The following is a 24286-nucleotide window of genomic DNA, read 5'->3' on the forward strand; positions in this document are numbered from 1 at the left end:
ATTAAACTAAAAAGCATAATATCTGGCAAGCATCAAAGTATTAAAAATTAAAAAATTAAATATGATTGTGTTAATTTGTCTGATTTACATTTGAGCCCCTGAAATTAGGGGAAAGTGTATGTAAATTGTTGCAATTCCTAAATGTTTCATACGATAATTTTGTTCAACCCCTTGAATTAAAGCTGAAGGTCTGCACTTCAATTGCATCTCAGTTGTTGAATTTTAAATCCTTTGTGTTGGTGTATAGAGCCAAAGTTATGAAAATTGTGTCAGTGTTTTCTCTTTCCCCTAATTGCAGGGGCTCAAATGTAACACAAATTAACACAATGTTCATTTTTAATACTTTGATGCTTTGCCAGGCCTTTACTGCAGCTGTCTTCAGTTGTTGTTTGTTTGTGGGCCTTTCTGTCATAGGTTTTGTCTTCAGCAAGTGAAATGCATGCTCGATCGGGTTGAGATCAGGAGATTGATTCGGCCATTGCAGAATATTCCAACTCTTTGGCTTAAACTCCTGGGTTGCACTTACAGTATGTTTTGGGTCATTGTTCATCTATAAAGTGAAACACTGTCTAATCAACTTCGCTGAATTTGGCTGAATCTGAACAGACAATATATCCCTATACACTTCAGAATTCATCCGGCTGCTTCCGTCTTCTGTCACATCTTTAATAAACACTAATGACCCAGTGCCACTGGAAGTCATGCATGCTCATGCCTTCACACTGCCTCCACCATGTTTTACACACAATGTGGTATGCTTTGGATCATGAGCTGTTCCAAGTCTTCTCCATTTTCTTCCCGTCATTCTGGCACAGGTTGATCTTAGTTTCATCTGTCCAAAGAATGCTGTTCCAGAACTGGGCTGGCTTTTTTAGATATTCTTGGGCAAAATCTGGCCTTTCTATTCTTGAGACTTATGAATGGTTTACATCCTGTGGTGAACCCCCTGTATTTTCTCTTGTGAAGTCTTCTCTTTATGGTAGACTTGGATAATGGCAGCCTACCTCCTGGAGAGTTTTCTTCACTTGACTGGATGTTGTGAAGGGGTTTTTCTCTATCATGGAAAGGATCCTATGATCATCCACCACTGTTGTCTTCCATGGACATCCAGGCCTCTTTGTGTTGCAGAGCTCACCAGTGCGTTCTTTTTTTCTCAGAATGTACCCAACTATTGATTTGGCCACTCTTAATGTTCCTGCTTCCTCTCTGATGGATTTTTTCCACCCTAAGGATGACCTGCTTCACTTGCATTGAGAGCTCCTTTGACCTCATGTTGTGGCATATGCGGAAATCCCGGGGAGGACAGGGGAGACATGACCCCCCCCCCATCCTGGGGGAAACTATGATTTGCCCCCCCCCCAGTAGCGTGAAATACAATGAAACTACTGAATACCCACCAGACACTGGTAAGAAGAATGTGTTGAATATAATGTGTTCCGGAATAGCCCCTATGAACTTTGAACTAGATATTTTAGCCTGTAAATTATGTTTAGAGAATGTTCTGTATTATGTCTAAAGAGTATTTGTACAGAAAATACACAAATACCATATTTGTACATTTTGTGGCGTGTTTGTTTTGTAATTGATCAACACTTGAATTTGATCTGTGATTTATCATGATCATGGATCAGTGTTGCTGGTTGAACAGCCTTAAAGCCTGAGGGAAAAAAAATTTGAGTCTGGAAGTATGTGCCCTGATGCACCGGTAGTGTCTACCAGATGGCTACAGTGTGAACGGACCATAGCCTGGGTGGCTGTAGTTTTTGATAATGTTCCGTGCTTTCCTCAGGCATCGTGTATGGTAGATGCCTTGCACGCAGGGAAGATGGCAACCGATGATGCGCTTCGCAGACTTTACCACCCTCTGTAGGGATTTGCGGTAGGCAGTGCCATACCAGGTAATAATGCAGCCTGATAGGATGCTTTCAATGGTGCATCTGTAGTAATTGGTGAGTTTTTACAGACATGCCAAACTTCTTGAGTCTCCTCAGGAAGTATACATTTTGGGCAGTTTTCACTGCTGAGTTGGCTTGTCTGGACCAAGTTAGATCATCTTTGAACACACAGAGAAACTTGAAATCAGAGACTCTTCAATTCAGCTCCATCGACGTGTATATGGGTGCAAACATGTAAACATGTCTTAAGATTGATAAACAATGAAATCATGTTCCAGAAATCAGAACATTATTTAACAAACACTTGCATAGGAGTTAGTCGCTGTAATAGCTACGTTAAATTGTATACTGCAGTTACGACAACATCGTTGATGCATTTGGAGATATATGCTGAGACAGAGTACATGTATTCATCAATGTCCCCATCGGCTGCATCACAGCACATCTGCCAGCCAGTTGTTTCAAATTAGTCCTGTAGAGCAGTAATGGATCCCTCATTCCAGTGTTGAACTGTCTGAGAAACCGTTTATTCCTGTTTTAGGTGTTGTCTTTAGGAGAAGCAAAAATTATGTGTGATCTGCCTTGCCGAATCCCGGGTGGGGGAGGGGTTTATAACCATTTTGTTTTTGTGAATAAGAATGGTCAAGAGTAGGCTTGGAATTTCATTATTTTAGGGGCAGGGCCATTTGGCCTTCAGTGTCACAAAACTGTTAGGGCACCAATACCACATGCCAGGGCACAAATGCCACTTGAATTGCTGTTAAGAAAAAAAAATACATTATTAACTTTTTTAATACCATATTTTGAAAATAATTTATTATAACTAATATGTTTTTTCCACATAAAAAGTTAAATTATCATGCTTTAATCCTTGAAGTTACGCCTACACTTCCCTCTACATTTTTATAGATTCTGGAATTTGTTTCATTTCATGCATTCAAATGAGGACAACAAACAGGCGACGGTATAGACAGTTAAGTAACGTTAAAACTAGCTAGAAGGCTAACATTATCTCAGTTACACAAAAGTAAACCGCAAAGTATCCTTTAACATCACAATCACCTGCGCTAATCAGTACTAACTAAATAAAAACATGTAGTGACTTATTTGTGCGCGGATCAAGTAATTAGATTTTTTTTTATCTTTCACCACAAACGCTGCCATGTCTAATGATGCCAAACCTAACGTTACTTCTTAGAACTCTCAAAAAGTATTCAGGTGTATTCTCCCATTCGAGGTCGGAACATTCCCACTTCCCAATTGCTCATGAACGCACCTTCCAAAAGGAAAACGTTTGATTCAGTTAAGCATTGAATAAGTCAGCTGTCTATCGATCGTTAACTAGCTAGCTTGCTTACTTGCATGTAGTCCGTTCTTGTAGTTGTTCTCAGTTGCGAACTACAAACACAACAAACAAAAAAACTACTGTTGACCGAGATTTTGACTGTAGCAGGGGCACAAGGCCATAGGCCGTACAACGATTTTCAGGGCTTCACGGGCAGAGCGAAGGGCTATGGCCGTCGTGTCCGTCGTGAAATTCCTACTATGGTCAAGAGTCTGATCGCCACGAGTAGGAAAAGTTAATGTGCTGGTGGTATTTCGGTAAATCATTCCTCATATCTTCTCTATTAAAATCGCCAACAACAATTGCAACTGCCTCAGGGTGTGTCCTCTAGACCATTCATTACTCCAGGTCTTCCAGTGCATGTGTTTTATCCACCTGCGGGTGGACTTTACAGAAAGTAGCTCCAGGTCTGGTGAACAGTGTGTTGATTCCACTGCAACATCCGTCCCCCAGCGAGAGTAACCATAATGCAGACCCCACCGCCCTTACTTTTACCTGACTCCGACGCTCTGTCCTGGCACAGATATCACAATCCAATGAATAACTAAAATTTCTAAAATAATTGTGGAAGCCAATATGTTAGCCTCATTTTAGAGGTCTTTATCGGATCTGAAATGTAGCCTTGGACAAAAAGATGTATTAAATGATTCCATGATTAAAATTATCCGAATCTTCTTGCCTTTTTAATGTATTTAATGTATTTTACATTAAATACATTAAATAATAATATAATATATGTATTTTACATATATTATATATGTATTTTACATATATTATTGTATTTGCTTAAAATGTCTTCATTATATAATGTAAATAAGTCAATATGCAGAGGGTAGCCTTCCTTGTTAAATTCTCTGTATAGTAATTAATTATAGTATTATAACACTATTACAGATCAGGTATAAAATCATGAATGTCAGCCTCTTAATTTTTTTTAATTGAATGTAGGCGTGTATTGAACACCACATAAAGGCTATTGTAGAATACATCATTTGAATTAAAAGCAACCTCTGCACAAGAGACCAAAAATTGGAGGGAACATTGTCTGAAGCATTTTTTATTCATGCCAACATCCTAATTACTTGTAAGTACCCTGACAACTGTGTGTTGACAGAATTGCAATTATTTGAGTTTGGTTATTGATAACAACATGTTGACAATTGTGCTTTACAAAAAGTGTTGTGTGTAGAATTTTGCAAAACACAGGGAATGGAACTGAACAGAGATTTAGCATGGAATTTAGCCAAACGGTTTTGTGTATAAACGCACAGCCTTTTCCAGAGATGCTAGATCAGGTTCAAGCCACTCAAGGACATTTACAGCCTTGTCCCAAAGTCATTTCACATCCCAATAGCATTATGTTGCCACCACTATGCTTCTTTGTAGGGGTGGTATTGGTCAGGGGATGAGTGGTGCCTGGTCTTCTCCATTCAGGCCTTACTTATTGTCATACTTGAATATTCTTACTATTGATGCCACAGCTGATCTTTGTAAAAATGGACTGAGCCTGCTGCTCAGCATTTCTTAGTTTTCTACTTCAAACTAATCCACCACCATATATCTGAACCCCTTTTTCCTTCTCATTGGTCCATTTCAACAACTCACAGGTGATCTATTTAATCATGCATGAATAAGTCCTGACTACTGACTGAACAATTGTGCCAAGACGTTTTGTCTACGTGCAGAAGATGTTCACGTTCATGTTCACGTTCAAGCGACACTCATTGGGTTATAATGGTTACACTGATTAGGTTTTAATGGAGATCAACTTGACCCCAGATTCATTGAAGTCATAGTTCTACCAAGATTCATATTTGGGTGATGGCTTATGAATTAATGCAATGAAACATTGCAAAAGTTTTATGTTGACAGTTCCAAAAATATGTCTGTATAGCCTTTTTGGTCATTTGGCAGCACTCGTCTTAATTAGTCAAATTCTGGGTTTATGTGAATGTACTTGGCAAATGAAGCTGTTTTATATTTTTTCTGTCTATGTGACTGAATAAGTGTGCATGTGTGCAGTCCTAAGAGGGAAGACTTATTCAATAAAATAAGAGGAAATCAATAATTCAGATTTGTCCATCAATGGCCTCTAAAGACTTGGTTAGCCATCCGAAAGAATCTGCCTCATCTTAGGACAAGCAATCTATCTCACCGATGAAATCATGAGCCAAGTAACTACTCCTCATCAAGAACAAAAGGGGAAAAAGGGGGAGAACGAGATGTAAAGAGAGAGAGAGTTCCCACATGAAGAGATACACTGTGATCTGAATAATGCCACTAATGGTCTGTCACAGAGATGGAAATGCTCATTCTCTGATAGCTCTGCAAGGCAGTCTGTGTACATACCTACTGTGTGTAGGTTTTTGTGCATGCATTCTTGTGAGCATGGATCTAACTAAGAAACTGAGTTTCCATGCAGGTCTCTAAGCCTGAATAAACAAATTGAAGTATTTGATATCCATATCCTGACTGTCCAGTACCAAAGCCCATCAAGCAATACCATTACAATCCATAGAAAAAAAGTCAGACATAGATAGTGCTTTCATGGCTTTACAAACAAGTAGCGATATAAGGATTGAGCTTCCACTGGAAGCTAGTGTAGTCTGCAAAGAAACGTGGTGACATGGGAGAACTTGAGAAGGTTTAACACCAGATGGCCTGCTGTATTCTGAATGAGTTGCGGGGGTTTGACCTGTGTGATGTTGTCCCAACGCAAAACTTCGGCGAAATAGGCCTAATTGTTTGTGCTCCGTTTGTGCTGGTTTATGGACTTAAGATTTTTTCTTGTATAGCGCTCTCTGAGGTCACTCAGCCCCCCAACATGCTCCAAATTCAACCAAAATAGTCCTGTTTGTTCATGATTTGTTGTGCCAGTTTGTGCCATTAAAAGTTTTGTTGGTGTGATGATGTCACGCCCCCCCCCCCCACCTGCTCCAAATTGACTCAAACTAGACTAATTCATTTGTGCTGCGTTTGTGCTGGTTTGTGCTGTTTACATTTTTGTTTGTGCTGCTGTCATTTTTTAGATACTAAATAAAATTGTATAGGTCATTCTGAGGTCACTCAGAGTAAATAAAACTTTTAACACTCTAATCAAGGTTCTAGATTTAAATGTGAATAATAAGTTAGCTATGCCACTTAAAAGAAAACAAAAATGAAACAAGCAATGAACTGCCTTGTACCTAGACAATACCAGAGCCCTAAAGCAAGCCTCTAGAAAACTGGAACAGAAATGGCACTCCAAGTTGGTAGTACATAGACTTCCCAGGGAAGATAGAATGGAGTAACGGAATAGGAAAAGTGCTTGATCAGCCTACGTTTCCAACCTGATTGAAAACAAAAACAATCTAAAACTTAGAACCGCCAGGACCTTGGATCAATATGCACACTTGAACTATTTACTCCTGTATCTCTAGACATGCTCACAAAAATAGTAACTTGCGCTAAACTAAACTGTCACCTGGGTCCTATTCTAACTATACTACTTAAGGAGTATATTGAACATAATAATCTAAACCCTATCCTCCGGATGTGTAGCAAACTAGCTAAACATGGCATTAATAATAAAGCATCTTTCAAAAACAATCTAACCTTGATATGGATAATTTCAGTACTTAACTGCCAATATTGATCCTCCAGTTCTGCTCAACATTTAAAAATAACTACTTCTGAAGGTGGTTAATTACATTTTAAAGACATTAATCCAAGTTTCTGTGGCAGTCCTCATTGTTCTTGAGAACAGTGCTGCCTTCAACACCATTGATCACTCTCCTCTTTCAGAGAGTTTGGAAACCCATTTTGGTCTATACAGACACATTCTTGCTCTATCAGGAAAGATATCACTTTGAATGGTCTGTCCTCCAACAAATGTACGCTTTGGTGTTCCCAAAGGCTTTTTCTGTTTTGGGACCATGTATGTTTTCACTATACATGTTTCCTCTAGGTCACAGGTGTCAAGCCTTGCCCATGGAGGTCCTAGTGTATGCTTAAACTGGTCCCCAGTTCAGACAACCAGGTGAGGGGAGAACCTAACCAATTAGTGACCTAATTCATCAATCAGCTACAAAAACCTGCTGACACTCAGCTCTCCATGGAACCAGTTTGACACCTGTGCTCCAGGTGATGGAAAACAGGATGGAAACACATTCCACTGCTATGCAGATCACACACAGTTGTATATGTCAGTGAAACAGAGTAAAGCCTCAAAATGTTCTGCCCTGGAAGCCTATGTTTCAGACATAATTTACTCTTTAACCTTAAACCCAAGATACAAAGAGATGTTACAATTAACCTTGTCGGTTGTACAGTCATCTCCACAGGAACATTAAAAAAAAAAAATATCTGCTATTCTGGCCAGACAGAAACCACTGTAATAAAAGGCAAGACAGCCCGCTTAGTTTGCCAAAAGACACCTAAAGGACTATGAGAAACAAAATCCTCAGGTCTGATAAAACCAGGATTGAACTCATTAACCTGAATGCCAACATTCACGTCTTTTGGAGAGCTCGAAGGTCACGCAAGAGTTTTCAAGGTAGAATAGAGCAGTCAGTGCCAAATGAGCCGAAAGCACTGGCAAACACTAATGGTCAGCAGGGTTTATACGTCACAAGGCATGGGAGTCCACCAGGCCAAGAACAGGCAAGCTGTGATGTGGTGTGAGACATTAAAGCTGGCCACACAGTACATAACACTGCTATTGCAATCTTAACGTTGTCAGCGAGACTCAAGTTATGTCTCGTTTGCTCACTGTAACCAGTGGGTTCACGTATGCATTTGCTCACATTGTGATCTGTCTAAAAACATCCTCGTCTAACGATTTCCATGTTATATTTATTTCTGATCTGCTCATGTCTCTACTGTGCACTATGTTTAAAAGCTTTGAGCAAAGAACTGTTTTTAGATGCAACCAATCTCAAACTAAGTTTGTCGTCAACTTCATAGAAAACGTATATAGCCTTTAACTTGCAGTAAAATACTGTAAGTACAGCATATCTAACAGGAGAGCTAGTTATTTCATAGAGAAAGAACAGAAATATGCCAGAAGAAGATGATGTCATCACCTTGTGCTACATAATAGGCTGAAAGATCCAAGAAATTGCCGTTAAACAAAATGTTTCAACCAGAAGTCTCAACTTATATTTGATAATTTCTCCATACCAAAGCAAAAATAATTATCATGCAAATGGAAAAAAAATTACTCACAAAACTTGATCCACAGATTGCAGATTCATTTCAAAAGCAGAAGTGTTGTTTTTATTCTGTTTGTTTGTGCACAGTTTTTTTCGGTCTTCGCATTTGTGACTTTTACGCTATTAATTTGAGGATCATGGCTCACCTTTGTGAATTGTATGCTGGGAATAAAAACATTAAGGCAGTACACACAAATATTGTGCTAACTATTTTATTTCCATATACCTGGCCTGGCAACTCCCGGCTGTCCCTTTCCAAAGTTCACCTGGGTGTGCTGCAGATCAAGTAATCACTGGTAGGCTCAGCAAGAGCAAATAATTTGGTATATCAAGACAGAAAAGGAACACACTTAGAGGTAAATGGGATTTGTCCACCACAACCATCCACAGAAGATTTCATCAGCCAAACTGCGGAGGCTGTGTAAGGTGTGAAAACATCAGCCTGAAAAACAGGATGGCCTTTTGAGGTCAGAAAACAGTTGGAGAACAGAAGCTGGCATACCACCTCATCTGTAATATATGATGTTGGTTTTTGGACATGAATGGATGTTAATGTAACTACTGACTGCAGAAGTGGGATAACTGAAGTATACAGAAACATTTTGTCCTCTTAGATGTAACCAAAGACCTTCAAACTTAACTGACAGCACTTCGTCATGTGGCAGTTGACTTTTCAGGGCCAAAAAGTGAAAAGAACTTCAGTATTCTTGTGGACATATTTATTAATGACCTTGGATAAGAATTCATATCTCAGTGCATTGAGATTTATATCTGACTCACTGATTAACACTAAGTGTTTATTATGTCGTAGCTAAAGGATTTCCAATGACACAGCCAAAACAATTGAAATGTCCAGTCTTTCAGAGCCTTTAAAACAAGAATTTTGAATAGAGACATTCAAAACAGAATCACATTTTGCAAGTATATTAACTAACCAGGTTGAAAGTTTATTATTTTTTGGGATCTACTACAACAGTGAAATCCAGTTCAAATGTGCTTGTAAATCATGCAAAATGAATAGAAGAGGAATTATCACAATAATTTTATCTTAAACAGATCAAGTCTGTCATTATCTGCTTTTTGGAGAGCAGGTTTTAGTTAAGCTATATGAGAAGTAAGAAATTGTTCTTCTTAAACGCATAGTTAAGTTGCTTACTAATAAATGTTAGCGCCAATGGCTCACCAATCTGGTGAGCCATTTGTGCACGTGGAGTTTGTATACCGACAAGTAGAGATTATTATTACATTACTGAATGGATCATGCCTGAGCCTCCAGTGCCAGTCCCCTCCGCCCTGAGCCTCTGGCCAGCGGCGGTTTAAGTAATTTGGGGGCCCTAGGTAGAGAGTGGTTGAGGCCCCAACATCAATTTTTTTTTTTACCTTGCTGTCCTTATGAAAGCCATACCGGCAACATTATGAACATAACTTTCTGTATTATTAAATGGAACTGACACTTCCAAAGACACTTGCATTGCTGCCCCTTTCAGTAGAGTGAATCAATTGGTTTAAAAACTATTATCTGAAGGGTACATACTGCCTAATAACTTACAACTGCAGTGAAGCACAAAGCACTTAGTCACTTTGTTCATGTATACAGTTTCTTAATCATGACCAGTCATGTGCATTCATATACCTTCCTTTACTCACTATGCTGCACCTTTTCCTAACTGCGGGGAAGGCCACATATACCTGGATCAGACACTATATTGTGTCACTATACTGTCAGAGCTTTCTTGGGGTATACATCAACATTGCTAATTTGTGATCAGCAGCAAGATTGGTACCATTATAATCAAAATGCGTGACGTTAGAAGAACGACATGATGGAATTGAATTAATGTCTTCTTAACCTCTGTCTGGTGGCGGTTCGTGATGGTCCAGGTCAGGGATAGCATTTTCTTATGTGACTGTCACCATCATATTCAGTAAAGGCAGCACCTGCTAAGCTATTCAAATTGATGACACAAGTGGTAGCCGCAGCGGCTAAGCTACTACTGTTGTGGAAACAGCAGTGCTCAATTAAAAGGTATTTAGCCTTTTCTGTTTTAAACATTTCGAATCATCAAACCACCAAACAAATTCCTCCAAGACCAGCCCATACTCCTCCTCCTCCACTGTCAGTATGCTGACCATCGCTGTGTTGTCAGCAAACTCATCAGCTAGGGTAGGAGATGTTACAATCAGTGTACATGACGCACAAAAGAGAAGACGACAAGCCTTGGGGGGAGCCCATGTTAGTGGTGTGGTTATCCAATATCCATTTCCACACCTTGACCCTAGGTCCTATTACAAAAAACATATAGCATCCCCATCACCAGGCCTCTCTGCAATGAAAAATTATCTGTCAACCTCAGAGCCAAGGTTGGATTGTATTGACCGTGGAAGATAAATCAATATTTAGCTCGCTCTCTAGCATTTACCAATAGGAAATAATTGTCAATATTATACAATTGAAGCCTTAGATCTTGCAATGGACAATATGAGAGACTACAATGGAAGATGAACTATGATATGAAGAGGTATTTTTCTGATCTTTATAAGTTTTGATGGGAAAATGGAGCAAAAGGCCCAAAAAGTGGTCTGCATCTGATTACCAATAATTCCAGTTCACTGCTTTGAGGGACTGGAGAAAATCCATGGCTTGTTCAGCATCTGGCGTTCACTGATACCAAGTTACATGCTTTGACTGTGAGAAAAAATCTTACAAGAAATCTTTGACAGATTGGCAGAAACATTTCCTTTCAGTATGATAATGATCTACAATGACCTGAAGTCTACAGACCTGCACTTACATTATTAGACTGGCCACCTTACAGCCCTGACCTGAGGAAGCACAAAAAGCAGAAACAAGTAGCAGCCAAACTTAAAAACGTGCAGCAAAATATACAAGAAGCATGAAACAATTTATCACAGGACTAGTTAGATTTTTTTTGTCAGATGCCTTTGACAGTTACTGTACAACTTTGCCTCTTCTTACCAGAGCTATTCCGCTAAAATACATTTTAGACCATTTTATTTTATCCCTAGATGGTTTTTTATTGGTAAGGGTTCACATAGTCAGTGATTGATGAGGTTTGGTCAGAAAGTCAGGATAACAGGGAATAGACAGAGGCTCAGAACCACAGCTTCTAGTGGATTCATGTCTGTAGAGTTAAAAGTACAAAACCTGCCAATAATCGGCACAGCCGCTACAATTCAACAAATTAGGAGCCGCCTCTGTCTAATCTGATCTGGTTTGACTTGGTTCAGTAAACTAATAGTAGTGTTTGTTAGGCGCTGTTATCGGTGCAGTGGAGTAAGGGCTTGTCTGCACAATGAAAAGATAATGTGCAGTCTGGGGAACATGCAACTGATAGTCACCTCCTTAAGTCTGATATACTATGTTTATACATGGTCACAAACACCTTTATCACACAGACTAGCATACATGTTTGCCATATGTGTGTTTGGTACAGTATATAAGAACAGTCTCCACTCAAGCTAAGCCTCATCCATCGGCAGTGACCATGAAGTGTCTCGTTATTGTGCTGGCGTTTGCTGTTTTTGCTGAGGGACTTGTCAGGTTAGTACTAAAACCAGTATTATACCACACTATCACTTCAAAAAGTATAGTTTCTCACTTTCTTTTTCAGTTTTTCATTTCATCCAGTTGTCCTGTTTGTCTAAACCTTGCATGTTCTCTACAGAAACATCCTTTAATTTCTCTCAGTCACAGATTACTCCACATTATGTACCCTTGTTGCATTTGTAACATTTTACTCCATACACAATCTGACTGCATCTGTGTGCTTGTTTCCCAGGGTCCCTCTGGTAAGGCAGAAGTCAATCCGTGAGAAAATGCTGGAGAAAGGCGAAAGCCTGCCCTACCAAGACCCTGCCCTTAAATACCAACCAAATGAGTTTGCCACCATGTACATCAACAACTACGATGACGTGAGTTTATGTTTTAGAACATAAGCCAATGTACAGTCTAGAATGTTAGGCAATGTTCTGTACGTTAGGTCTATGTCCAAATTAGTCTATTTTTATGTTTTAGGCTAATGTACATATTTTTATTCAAACTAACTTTTATCTAGGACAGGGGTTGGCATATGTTTTGATTTTTTTCTCCCTATTTAAAAGTATAAATTGTTTTCTTTTTTAAAGGTACCCCAGGCCAGATCCAGCTGGAAGGCCGTAGTTTGCCCACAACTGATCTAGACTATGTAAAACGGTCACAACTCTAGATATTCGGTGTTGTTCTGTCAAAATGTATCAGGGGCTCTATACTTTCTCAACTGTATCCCTGTTGTGTTTTCCAGATGATATATTTCGGAGCCATCAGCATTGGAACCCCCCCCCAGTCCTTCCAGGTGCTGTTTGACACTGGCTCTTCAAACCTGTGGATTGACTCCATCTACTGCAACACCGCGTCATGCAGTGAGTACAGCTGGATGCTTCATGACACATGAATGCAACAACTAGCAACAGTTACAACTACATAGTATGTGTATTACCTCCTCATCAAGACACTTAACTAACTGTACATCCCCCACTACCCTCACCACTGATTTTTACCTCCATTATCACATCTGTACACTTCTACAAATAACTATCTTGTGAACAGTACATTCAAAGTAGTTTATGTCCCTCCTGCAGATGCCCATACAAAGTATGACCCCCGGAAGTCATCCACTTTCCAAAACAATGGCCAGTCCTTCTACCTGCCCTATGGATCAGGCAGCCTTTATGGAATCTTCGGATATGACACAGTCAATGTGAGTCTCACCTTCGCAACCGTATAAATATTAGGCAACTTCTATTAAAGTTATACCTCACTATAAGCAGCACTGAGCCACAACAGAACACTCACTTCTAGTCTGTGACACTGAGTTGGAGTATTGTTTGTCACCTCTTTAGGTTGGTGGTCTCGTCATTACTAAGCAGGAGTTTGGTCTGAGCACCAATGAACCAGGTTCGACTTTTGGTGATGCTCCGTACAATGGTATCCTGGGCCTGTCCTACCCTTCTCTCTCAGTCGGACAAGTGACTCCCGTCATGGACAACATGATTTCTCAGAATCTTCTGCAGGCCGACATGTTTGCTTTCTTCTTGAGCAGGTCAGGTTTGAATCCTGAATTCTGATTAGCTGATAGCAGTGTTATATGTAAGCAATAATTCACAAAGGGGTATGGTATATGGCCAGTGTACCATGGCTAAGAGATATTCTCATACCTGTTTACCACAGGTATGAGCAATAAGGCATCTCAGGGTTTTGTGATACACTGACAATATTTCACGGCTAAGAGTTGTGTCATGCCAAAGTACAGCTCTTAGCCATGTCATATTGGCTATATACCACACCCGCTTGTGACGTGTTGCCTACTTATACCACTGTTATGAAACCAATATCTAGCTTGCAGATGGTCTTACTCAGGTTATGCCTGGGGGCATAGCTGTATGGTCTGTACCCATTCTGCAACAGTACATCTAGACCAGGCCACACTATGCAACATACATCTTTGTTTTTGGCACTTTTTCATGACTATGCTTAAAACAAAATGTGTGCAGGGGCGGCCAGCAGGGCAGTGAGCTGTCGTTTGGAGGAGTGGACCAGTCGAAGTATGAGGGCCAGCTCAACTGGATCCCCGTTACCGCCGAGATGTACTGGCAGATTGGCATCCAAGGGTCAGAACCAACTACACCAAACAAACACACTGACAACATTAACCAAACAATGACACCAAAACTACTTAGAGCATGCAACATATGGGGTGAAAAACCCTATTAAAGCTTTCTAAGGAAACTGTTAATGCTAGTCTCAGTCTGTCCGTCTTTCATAATTATTGTATATCTCCAGGTTCCAGATCAGTGGTCAAGAGACAGGATGGTGTAGTCAGGGCTGCCAGGCCATCGTGGACACAGGCACCTCAAAGCTGACTGCACCCAGCCAGTTCATGTCAACAATTTTGGAGCGCATCGGAGCCCAGCCGGACCAGTATGGAGGGGTAGCTATAATCCCATAAAGAGTTAACCAGTACAGAACATATTTAACAAGTACAGAAAAGAGTTAACCAGTACAGACCAGTGCAGAACAAATGTAACAAGTATCGAAGAGTTAACCAGTACAGAACAAAGTTAGCCAATAAAGACCAGTACAGAACAGATTTCATCAATACCTACCAGTACTAGCTGACCCCCCGAACCAGTAGAAAGTACTGACATCATAAACCAATGTAATCCAGAAGGGAGAGCATGGGGAAATAAACAGGGGCATTTTATCCCACTAATGTTTGTGAATTTGTTGTTGTTGTTGTTGTTATAGTACGGAGTGAGCTGTGACCAGGTCACCAGCCTGCCTACTCTCACCTTCGTCATGAATGGAGTCAACTTCCCCCTGTCACCCTTAGCATACATGACACAGGTGTGTCACAATGTTTGATTGATGTGTGGAAAGTGAAGGCTCATGCTGTCTTAAGCTGGTGCATAAGACTTGTGTGTGACTGAGTCATATGTCAGTAGTTCATGTAAATGAATATGTGACGTGTACATGCACGCCTGCTGCAGTGTCCTGTGTTGAATGCTATCAACATGTGTTCTCTTCTCTCCCCAGTATTACCGGAATGGGAATCCGGTTTGCTATGTGGCTATCAGCCCCACCTACCTGCCATCCCAAAATGGACAGCCACTGTGGATTCTGGGAGATGTATTCCTCAGGGAGTACTACTCTGTCTACGACCGCACAAACAACCAAGTGGGCTTTGGCACTGCAGTCTGACCGAAATGACTGCAAACCAACACAGACCGGCCTTAGAGCTCTACCACCCCAAACCTGCACCACTGGCAATTCTAAAACATCACACACAGCAATCAATCTGGTTATTTTCGAACATCTAACCAGGGCAAACTCTATGAGTCTGTCTTTTGTTCAAATCTAAGATTGTTTCTACACCAGCACTGCAATGAAATCCTCTTCATTCTCAGACAACATTGGATGTAAACACAGCTATGTTGCTGATTGTTATCATCATTAGGCTAAGTTGCAATTCAGAGTTACAGAAACACAGTGAGGTGAATTAAGAACTGGTAACTAACAGTCTGGGTAAGACTCTCTGGTAAAATAGTATGTGTTTTTCAACAATTAAATGCTTTTAATCTCAAGTTTGGTTGCATTGGCTCTGTGTGTTCTATTAAGCATCTAACATAAAAAAGATGATATTCTCCTTTAGGCAGAAGGCCTAAAGGAGGCCCAAAATTAAGAAGGCCCAAAACATTCTTTATGGCACTAAATGACTGGTATCAGCAATCCATTTCTGCCATCAGTCTGTTCATCACTACCATGAAAACACAGCTGGATAATTTCTCACAGCTTAACAAGAGACACAGGTGTGGATTCATCAGCAAGTGTGTTTCCTCTGTCTGTGTGCATTGCTGACTCTAGCCTTTTGGAGCCCCTTAGGAAAATTTGGTTTGGGGCCCCCTCTCCCCGATCGGTCGGAGGCTCCCTAGCAGTCAGAGGCCCCCTAGCGGTAGAGAAATGTTCTTTGTATCTTGATTAATAGGTTAAGTCAGCCCCAAAAGCTCTAAAAAATTTGACTAAATCAGCAGCGTTACACAGATACTGCTGTCCTGCTTGTAAGTCATCGATCATCTTCTGAAATCTTTGGTGAATACAATTCCATATGTTGCATAAAAAGGAAGCTAGAGCAGCTGCATACTGATTAATATCAGCAGAGAACAAGTGAAAGGAAGTACTACCACCACCAGCTAAAACTACATCTCCACTGCCCGAAAGAGTTCCTACTACTGCACCAGAAGTGGATTCTAGATGAGGAAAAATGCATATTTATTTAAGAGGACTGACAATGGTAACTTCAAGAATGCCCATCACTACATGAAAAGGCCTGTTTCAGAGTGTCCATACAAGGAAAAATCTTTGTAATGATGAGAAGTAAAAGGCCAGTATTGAGAAGTCTCAATATAAAAAGATTTCAACCGGTCATAATAAGTCAGCTCTGAATTTTTCTTGAAACTCCTGGATCTCTGCACTTGCAAATGACCTCTTAACACTTGTCTTTCGTCCTCATCCTAATTTATAGTTACAGTCAGCAGGCAACTTAAAGAATTAGGTGATTGATTAGGTCCTGAAATGAAAATTAGGAATTGTATTTACCACCTTTGACATACAGTGAGGGAAAAAGTATTTGATCCCCTGCTGCCCACTGACAAAGAAATTGTCATTCTATAATTTTAATGGTAGGTTTAACAGAGACAGAATAACAACAAATCATTTTGTAAAAATATATGTAAAAAATAATCTAAATTGATTAGCATTTTAATGAGTGAAATAAGTATTCGACCCCTCTGAAAAAAATGCCTTAGTACTTGGTGGAAAAACCCTTGTTGGCAATCACAGAATTCAGACATTTCTTGTAGTTGGCCACCAGGTTTGCACACATCTCAGGAGGGATTGTGTCCCACTCCACTTTGCAAATCTTCTCCAAGTCATTAAACTTTCGAGGCTGACGTTTGGCAACTCAAACCTTCAGCTCCCTCCACAGATTTTCTATGGCAGAGGTCTCAAACCGGTTCCACGGAGGGCCATGTGTCTGCAGGTTTTTGGGTTTTCCTTTAAATTGGTTCCCAGTTCAGACCTAAACAACCAGGTGGGGGTAGAAACTAACCAATTAGTGACCTAATTAGTCAATTAAGTACAAGGTGAGAGCGAAAACCTGCAGACACTCGGCCCTCCGTGGAACCGGTTTGAGACCTCTGTTCTATGGGATTAAGGTCTGGAGACTGGCTAGGCCACTCCAGGACCTTAATGTGCTGCTTCTTGAGCCACTCCTTTTTTGCTGTGTGTTTTGGGTCATTGTCATGCTGGAATACCCATCCACGACCCATTTTCAATGCCGTGGCTGAGAGAAGGAAGTTTTCCTCCAAAATTTTACTGTACATGCCCCCGTCCATCTTCCCTTTGATGTGGTGAAGTTGTCCTGTCCCATTAGCAGAAAACCCCCCAAACAAAATGTTTCCACCTCCATGTTTGACGGTGGGGATGGTGTTCTTGGGGTCATAGGCAGCATTCCTCCTCCTCCAAACACGGCGACTTGAGTTGGTATCAAAGAGCTCGATTTTGGTCTCATCAGACCACAACACTTCCACCCAGTTCTCCACTGAATCATTCAGATGTTCATTGGTAAACTTCAGACGGGCCTGTACATGTGCTATCTTGAGCAGGGGGACCTTGCGGGTGCTGCAGGATTTCAGTCCTTCACGACGTAGTGTGTTACCAATTGCTTTTTTGGTGACTATGGTCCCAGCTGCCTTGAGATCATTGACAAGATCCTCCCGTGTAGTTCTGGGCTGATTCCTCAATGTTCTCAAGATCATTGCAACTCCACGAGGTGAGATCTTGCATGGAGCCCCAGACCGAGGGAGACTGACAGTTCTTTTGTGTTTCTTCCATTTGCGAATAATTGCACCAACTGTTGTCACCTTCTCACCAAGCTGCTTGGTGATGGTCTTGTAGCCAATTCCAGCCTTGTGTAGGTCTACAATCTTGTCCCTGACATCCTTGGACAGCTCTTTGGTCTTGGCCATGGTGGAGAGTTTGGAATCTGATTGATTGATTGCTTCTGTGGACAGTTGTCTTTTATACAGGTAACAAGCTGAGATTAGGAGCACACCCTTTAAGAGTGTGCTCTTGATCTCAGCTCGTTACCTGTATTAAAGACACCTGGGAGCCAGAAATCTTTGACTGAGAGGGGATCAAATACTTATTTCACTCATTAAAATGCAAATCAATTTATAACATTTTTGACATGTGTTTTTCTGGATTTTTTTGTTGTTATTCTCTCTCACTGTCCAAATAAACCTACCATGAAATTATAGACTGATCATTTCTTATCAGTGGGCCAATGTACAAAATCAGCAGGGGATCAAATAAGTTTTTCCCTCACTGTATGCCTCTGGCTTCAAAATCCCCCCAGCTTGAGCGGTATGGAGCCTATATGCATCCATGACTGACTGTATATTACTTATGTCATTTACTGTCATATATACCCCTCATTAAAAAACTTGAGAGACTCGGTTCTGCTGCAAATCACATAGAAAGCATAAATAAATAAGAGAGCCTAGATCACACACCCCCGTGTGATCAGTTGCTCCTATTTTTGAGGTCTCTGCACAGACGGTGTGTTTTCGATGGCCAATGAAGTTAATGGAAGTAGGTGGGTTTAGTGATGGAACACAAAATAACCCAATCCGACGAAGAAAACCTGGAGTGAGGGTGTGACGATTGTCAGTGACCAATGAAATGAATAGGATTGGACACCAACTATTCCACGTCATTTCAAACTCAAGACAACAGTTCACCAAGCCATTATGCAATACATTTGATTTACTGCTGTTCATTTTAACAATATGTAACCTTTCGGTACAGAACCGTCAATCTACTAAAGGCAACAAGCTCAAGCCCTTTTTAAAGGCACTAAATGATGGCAATGCAGAACCGGTGACTCCCTTTGATCTTTCTTCAACAACCTATGAATAGTTAATTAGACTGATGGGTGACTGTGAGCTATTAAAAATGATCAACCAAGTTAAAATGGCAAACTACTCTTTCAACCCATGATGTATCACATTCTATGTACTGTGTATCAAATTCCAGAAAAAGGTATTGTGAGCAGATGAGACAAGTATTAACATTTACCAGAGTGATGGCAAGAAGAAATGTTTTATATAAAAAGAAACAGTCATACCACCTTATCTGTAATATTTGGTGGAGGCTTTGTCATAGCTTGGACATTTATCGCTGCCAATGAAACTGGCTAACTTCTCTTTATTGATGAAGTTTAAAGAAAACATTTTAAGTAAAAACCACCAAAGTCATTGCAACTGGGGAGCATTTCAGTCAAAAAAAAGGTTCATGACTGGCCAAGTCAAGACACAAGATTTAATTCCAAGCGAACATGTCCATTTGCTAAAGGTGAGAATTATGAAAACATGCTTCTAAACAAACAGACATCAAGAGAAGACACCTAATGTCTCATGGGGTCAATGAGTGAGACTTCTATGCAACCAAATACTAAACAGTGCTTAATTTAGACATATTAATTTGAACCATTACAAGTATTAAAAGTGCTATGCTTTGTATAATCTAAACATATATACTATATACAATAACACATTTTATATATAAACACATATTAATGAATCAGAATACAACAGTGGACAGGAAGAGAGCTCATAGTAAGAATTTCTGAAAACTATTATGAACTTGGTATGGTGAACATTCTGGTACCGAGAGCTGCTGAAGTATCACACACTGTGCCACATAGATGGAAAGGGGAAAAGCCAATCACTATCATTCCTCTCATCGGACCGATCGAGTCTGCATCCTAAAATGTTCCTTAACCAAGTCAAACGTTTCCTACGGATTTTGAGGTGGTCCTTTTCGCTATTTACATTAATAACATTGTTTTAACTGAATAGCTGTACATTTCAGAGAGAAAAACCGCAAACTACAACTTATGCAGATGAGACTGCTGTGTATGCTTATGTTTCCACAGCTGACTAGGGTTAGAGTAGCTGACAACTGGCTCAAAGTCTGCCTGACCTAAGAGTCTGAAAAGTATTGTTTATGTTGTGGTTAAGAGGTGTTGATAATCAAGGTCATGCACACTCTATCTTCAAGGCAGCACCTTCCACCTGTTGGATTATTCTCATTTCGAATTAAATGAAAAATGATCACGATTTCTGTTTTACTAAAGCACTGCCCCGTGAAACCAAACTGTCAAATGTACTTCCTCTCCCCTGTGGGCGTAGAAATTTGATTCAGTAGCTTGGGGCGCCTCACAAAAACTAGCTATTAAATAAGAACCAATCAAAACCCTCATACCCATACCTTTCAAAGCTCTCCCAGCGCTGAGTCACGAGTGGCGTCAGTCAGCCTAAAGGAGGCTCGCTCTGGCCACAATTGTCCTTCATTGCTGTGCAGAAAGCCTTTGTTGATCTGAAATTGTAACTTAATGTAGGGAAAAGCAAGCACGTTAGTTTACAATGCATGTCATAATGTAACATACCATTTTTCTTTTAATCTCCTTCTCTGGTTGCTAGGGCAACAAAGGTTTCAGGCCAAGACTATGCGGAACACAAAAAGCGAAAATTCTGGCTTGACATTTCTGTTCTCTCCTAGATTCCCTCTCTCCTTTTCTTTAATCTATTCCTTCAAATAACTTACCATCTATTACTGATTTGACATCAAACTGATAACTATGTTATACAGGACTTCAGGTGTCCTTTGTGCCTGCTGTACTGTACTTGTCCACACTATCGTATAAACACAGCACACATGAAAACAAATCTACCTCTCCTTTCACTGTCCTTGCAGGAGAAACGTATAGCTAATCATGAGTTACGCAAGAGATGCAGGTTATCAATGTATCAATCACATACACATCCCTAGTGTGTGTACTGTTTAATTACCACAGTTGATAATGTAATGGCACCAGCTGCTTAGGGAGAACTGCTTGATAGTGTGACAGTAGAGATGTTCTACTTGACTGAGTGTCTGGTGTCCAGGGACCAGAGGGAGCTCAGGGGTCCTTTACTTTCTGCCACAGAATATCAGAAGGGAAAACTTCAGCTAAACTGTTTCTTCCAGGAATGTGATGGATCACTTAATGTCACTGGTTGGTCTTGGAGTCAACAAACCTGGTGTCCCGTTGAAAACTGACTATAATAGTTGTCATAATCTCTATAAAATATAGCGGCAAAAAGTTGGTATTGGATCTTTTCACATTTCAATGTTAATTTATCCCATATGGGATTTTATGTTCACTTCTATGTTTTGTTAAAGCTTACCCTGGCTCACCTTTCTGATAACTGTCTAAGTCTTTTTAGGACAGGGTGATGTGTGTCAGAATATTGGCATCAATTCACTCCTCAAAAAAGCATTTGATAAATATAGGCAAAGATACTGAAAAGTCACCTTGTCCTATATACAGAGGGTCAACAAGTATTTGATACACTGCCGATTTTGTAAGTTTTCCTACTTACAAAGCATGTAGAGGTCTGTCATTTTTATCATAAGTGCACTTCAACTGTGAGAGACGGAATCTAAAACAAAAATCCAGAAAATCGCATTGTATGATTTTTAAATAATTAATTTGCATTATATTGCATGACATAAGTATTTGATCACCTTCCAACCAGTAAGAATTCCGTCTCTCACAGACCTGTTAGTTTTTCTTTAATAAGCCCTCCTGTTCTCCACTCATTACCTGTATAAAAGACACCTGTCCACACACTCAATCAAACAGACTCCAACCTCTCCACAATGGCCAACACCAGAGAGCTGTGTAAGAACATCAGGGATAAAATTGTAGACCTGCACAAGGCTGGGATGGCCTACAGGACAATAAGCAAGCAGCTTGGTGAGAAGGCAACTGTTGACGCAAATATTAGAAAATGGAAGAAGTTCAAGATGACAGTCAATCTCCCTCGGTCTGGGGCTCTATGCAAGATCTCACCTCGTGGGGCATCAATGATCATGAGGAAGGTGAGGGATCAGCCCAGAACTACACGGCAGGACCTGGTCAATGACCTGAAGAGAGCTGGGACCACAGTCTCAAAGAAAACCATTGTCCTTATAGTTCTGGCCCCACAAGGCCCATCTTGGTCCAGTACAACAATAGTGCATGTTTTCATAGTTTATTAAAATAAAATGGTCAGTTAAGAGTTGCGATGTAGACGTAAAGGTTCTTACTTGCATTTCAACTTTTACATTATTCAGTTTTGCTGTCCTTTATATCACTGCAAAAGTATTCAAACCCTTGACCAATTTTGTCATATTACTGAATTACAAATGGTACTTTGACATTTTGTTTTGTTGGTTAAAAAACATCAATCATTGTGAGATGGCATAGGGATTTTGTTAAAAATAATAATATGTTGCTTGCAAAGTGTTCAACCCCTGTGCTGTGGAAGATCCCAGCTGACACACGAAAGAAAAATGTAGCTTACCAAAATTGACCTTAACCTCAACCTTTAAACCATTAACATTAGGACTGCCAAGCCTTTCAAACGACATTAACAGCCAGAGCCAAACGCTGTTTGTAGTCTTTAGAATACGAATAGACCCTATTAGCATACACATTGTCCTCTGCAGCATCACTGTCCAGCCAGAGCATCAGTTCATCTACTAGGTTGTCATCAAACTATATACAGTAGAATAGTCAAAACATTTATGAAAAAATGATTTCCTGAAAGATGTTAGCCAAAATCAAATACTTCATAAAGTATCTCTATTACAAACCCGATTCCAAAAAAGTTGGGACACTGTACAATTGTGAATAAAAACAGAATGCAATGATGCTGAAGTTTCAAATTTCAATATTTTATTCAGAATACAACATAGATGACATATCAAATGTTTAAACTGAGAAAATGTATCACTTTAAGGGAAAAATAAGTTGATTTTAAATTTCATGGCATCAACACATCTCAAAAAAGTTGGGACAAGGCCATATTTACCAGTGTGTGGCATCCCCTCTTCTTTTTATAACAGACTGCAAACGTCTGGGGACTGTGGAGACAAGTTGCTCAAGTTTATGAATAAGAATGTTACCCATTCTTGTCTAATACAGGCTTCTAGTTGCTCAACTATCTTAGGTCTTCTTTGTCGCACCTTCCTCTTTATGATGCGCCAAATGTTTTCTATGGATGAAAGATCTGGACTGCAGGCTGGCCATTTCAGTACCCGGATCCTTCTTCTATGCAGCCATGACATTGTAATTGATGCAGTATGTGGTCTGGCATTGTCATGTTGGAAAAGGTCTTCCCTGAAAGAGACGACATCTGGATAGGAGCATATGTTGTTCTAGAACTTGGATATAACTGTCAGCATTGATGGTGCCTTTCCATACCACATGCCACATGCCCATGCCACATGCACTTATGTAACCCCATACCATCAGAGATGCAGGCTTCTGAACTGAGCGCTGATAACAACTTGGGTTGTCCTTGTCCTCTTTAGTCCGGATGACATGGCGTCCCAGTTTTCCAAAATGAACTTCAAATTTTTATTCGTCTGACCACAAATGCTTAGAAGTGATGGAGGGCACCTGCAGCCTGAAGATGCGGCAGTACCAGAGGCGTCAGGTGCAAGCAGCTGCATTTGACATTTAGAAAATTCAAATATCCAAATCATATTGTTTTCCTTTTTCTAAAAACATTATAAATTATAAATTTGGTATAACTGTTATCCAAATATAGGCTATATATTTTAAATGAAAGAAAAGAAATGGCCAAAAGAAAAAGGCACTCATCTAAATATGCACAATATGTTTTTTGGTTTAAAATAATAAATGAGGCACGTGGATCAAATGCAATTGTCTTATGTGTTCTGTTCTGTGTATTAAAGCTGCCACAGGTGACACTGGGCAAAAGATTAGGCTGCTGTGGTGGCAGGGTCCAGTGGAGAGACTTTGACAGATGCACTAATGCAACTGTACACAAAAGACTATATGTTAACAGGGTTATTATATGGAAAATAGTTTGCTGATTAGATTTTTATTATTGACTATATTTAACAGATTTTTGCTCTTTTGCAACATCAAAAAGCAGATGCAGAAACAGAGAGAAGTAAGGAAAAAGAAAGTAAGGGAGAAAGTGGTTACAGAAAATGGCTTACATATTGTGAAACTCCCCAAACTCCCCATATTGTACAGTCTGCCTTGCATTTTCAAAGCCTGCAAATGAGAATGCATTTGTTAAGGATGGCATGAAAACCTGGTCACATGTGCACCAAAGGATAGAGAAGCATGAAAGAACCATTGCTCACACGGATTGTGCGGATGCGTACATTCTCA

General features: G+C 40.1%; 2 protein-coding genes across 3 annotated transcripts in view; one reads left to right on the forward strand and one right to left on the reverse strand.

Annotated features, from left to right (window-relative positions):
• LOC114829513 (uncharacterized protein DDB_G0284459-like) overlaps window positions 1–20411 on the reverse strand; it is a 42670-nt gene extending 22259 nt beyond the window's left edge. For both annotated transcript variants that reach the window (XR_004574772.1, XM_034288099.1), the window contains exon 1: window positions 20320–20411. The gene's annotated coding sequence lies outside the window, so the exon portion shown is untranslated. The remainder of the gene's footprint in view (window positions 1–20319) is intronic.
• On the forward strand, window positions 11887–15312 carry LOC105022187 (gastricsin). The gene is made up of 9 exons (XM_010890390.4): window positions 11887–11994; window positions 12233–12365; window positions 12734–12851; window positions 13071–13189; window positions 13332–13531; window positions 13983–14099; window positions 14272–14419; window positions 14737–14835; window positions 15025–15312. Exons 1-9 carry the CDS (start codon window positions 11939–11941, stop codon window positions 15187–15189), a joined length of 1155 nt encoding a protein of 384 aa, XP_010888692.2. The 5' UTR covers window positions 11887–11938; the 3' UTR covers window positions 15190–15312.
• Window positions 20412–24286: the final 3875 nt, after the last annotated feature.

The sequence above is a fragment of the Esox lucius genome, chromosome 19, assembly GCF_011004845.1.
Source record: "Esox lucius isolate fEsoLuc1 chromosome 19, fEsoLuc1.pri, whole genome shotgun sequence".
Lineage (NCBI taxonomy): Eukaryota > Metazoa > Chordata > Actinopteri > Esociformes > Esocidae > Esox > Esox lucius.

Coding starts and splice junctions, on each gene's coding strand:
- LOC105022187 (XM_010890390.4), top strand. CDS start 11,939: ATGAAGTGTCTCGTTATTGTGCTGGCGTTTGCTGTTTTTGCTGAGGGA. Junction 12,852..13,070: donor CTGCAACACCGCGTCATGCA/GTGAGTACAGCT, acceptor TCCCTCCTGCAG/ATGCCCATACAAAGTATGAC. Junction 13,532..13,982: donor TTTGCTTTCTTCTTGAGCAG/GTCAGGTTTGAA, acceptor AAATGTGTGCAG/GGGCGGCCAGCAGGGCAGTG.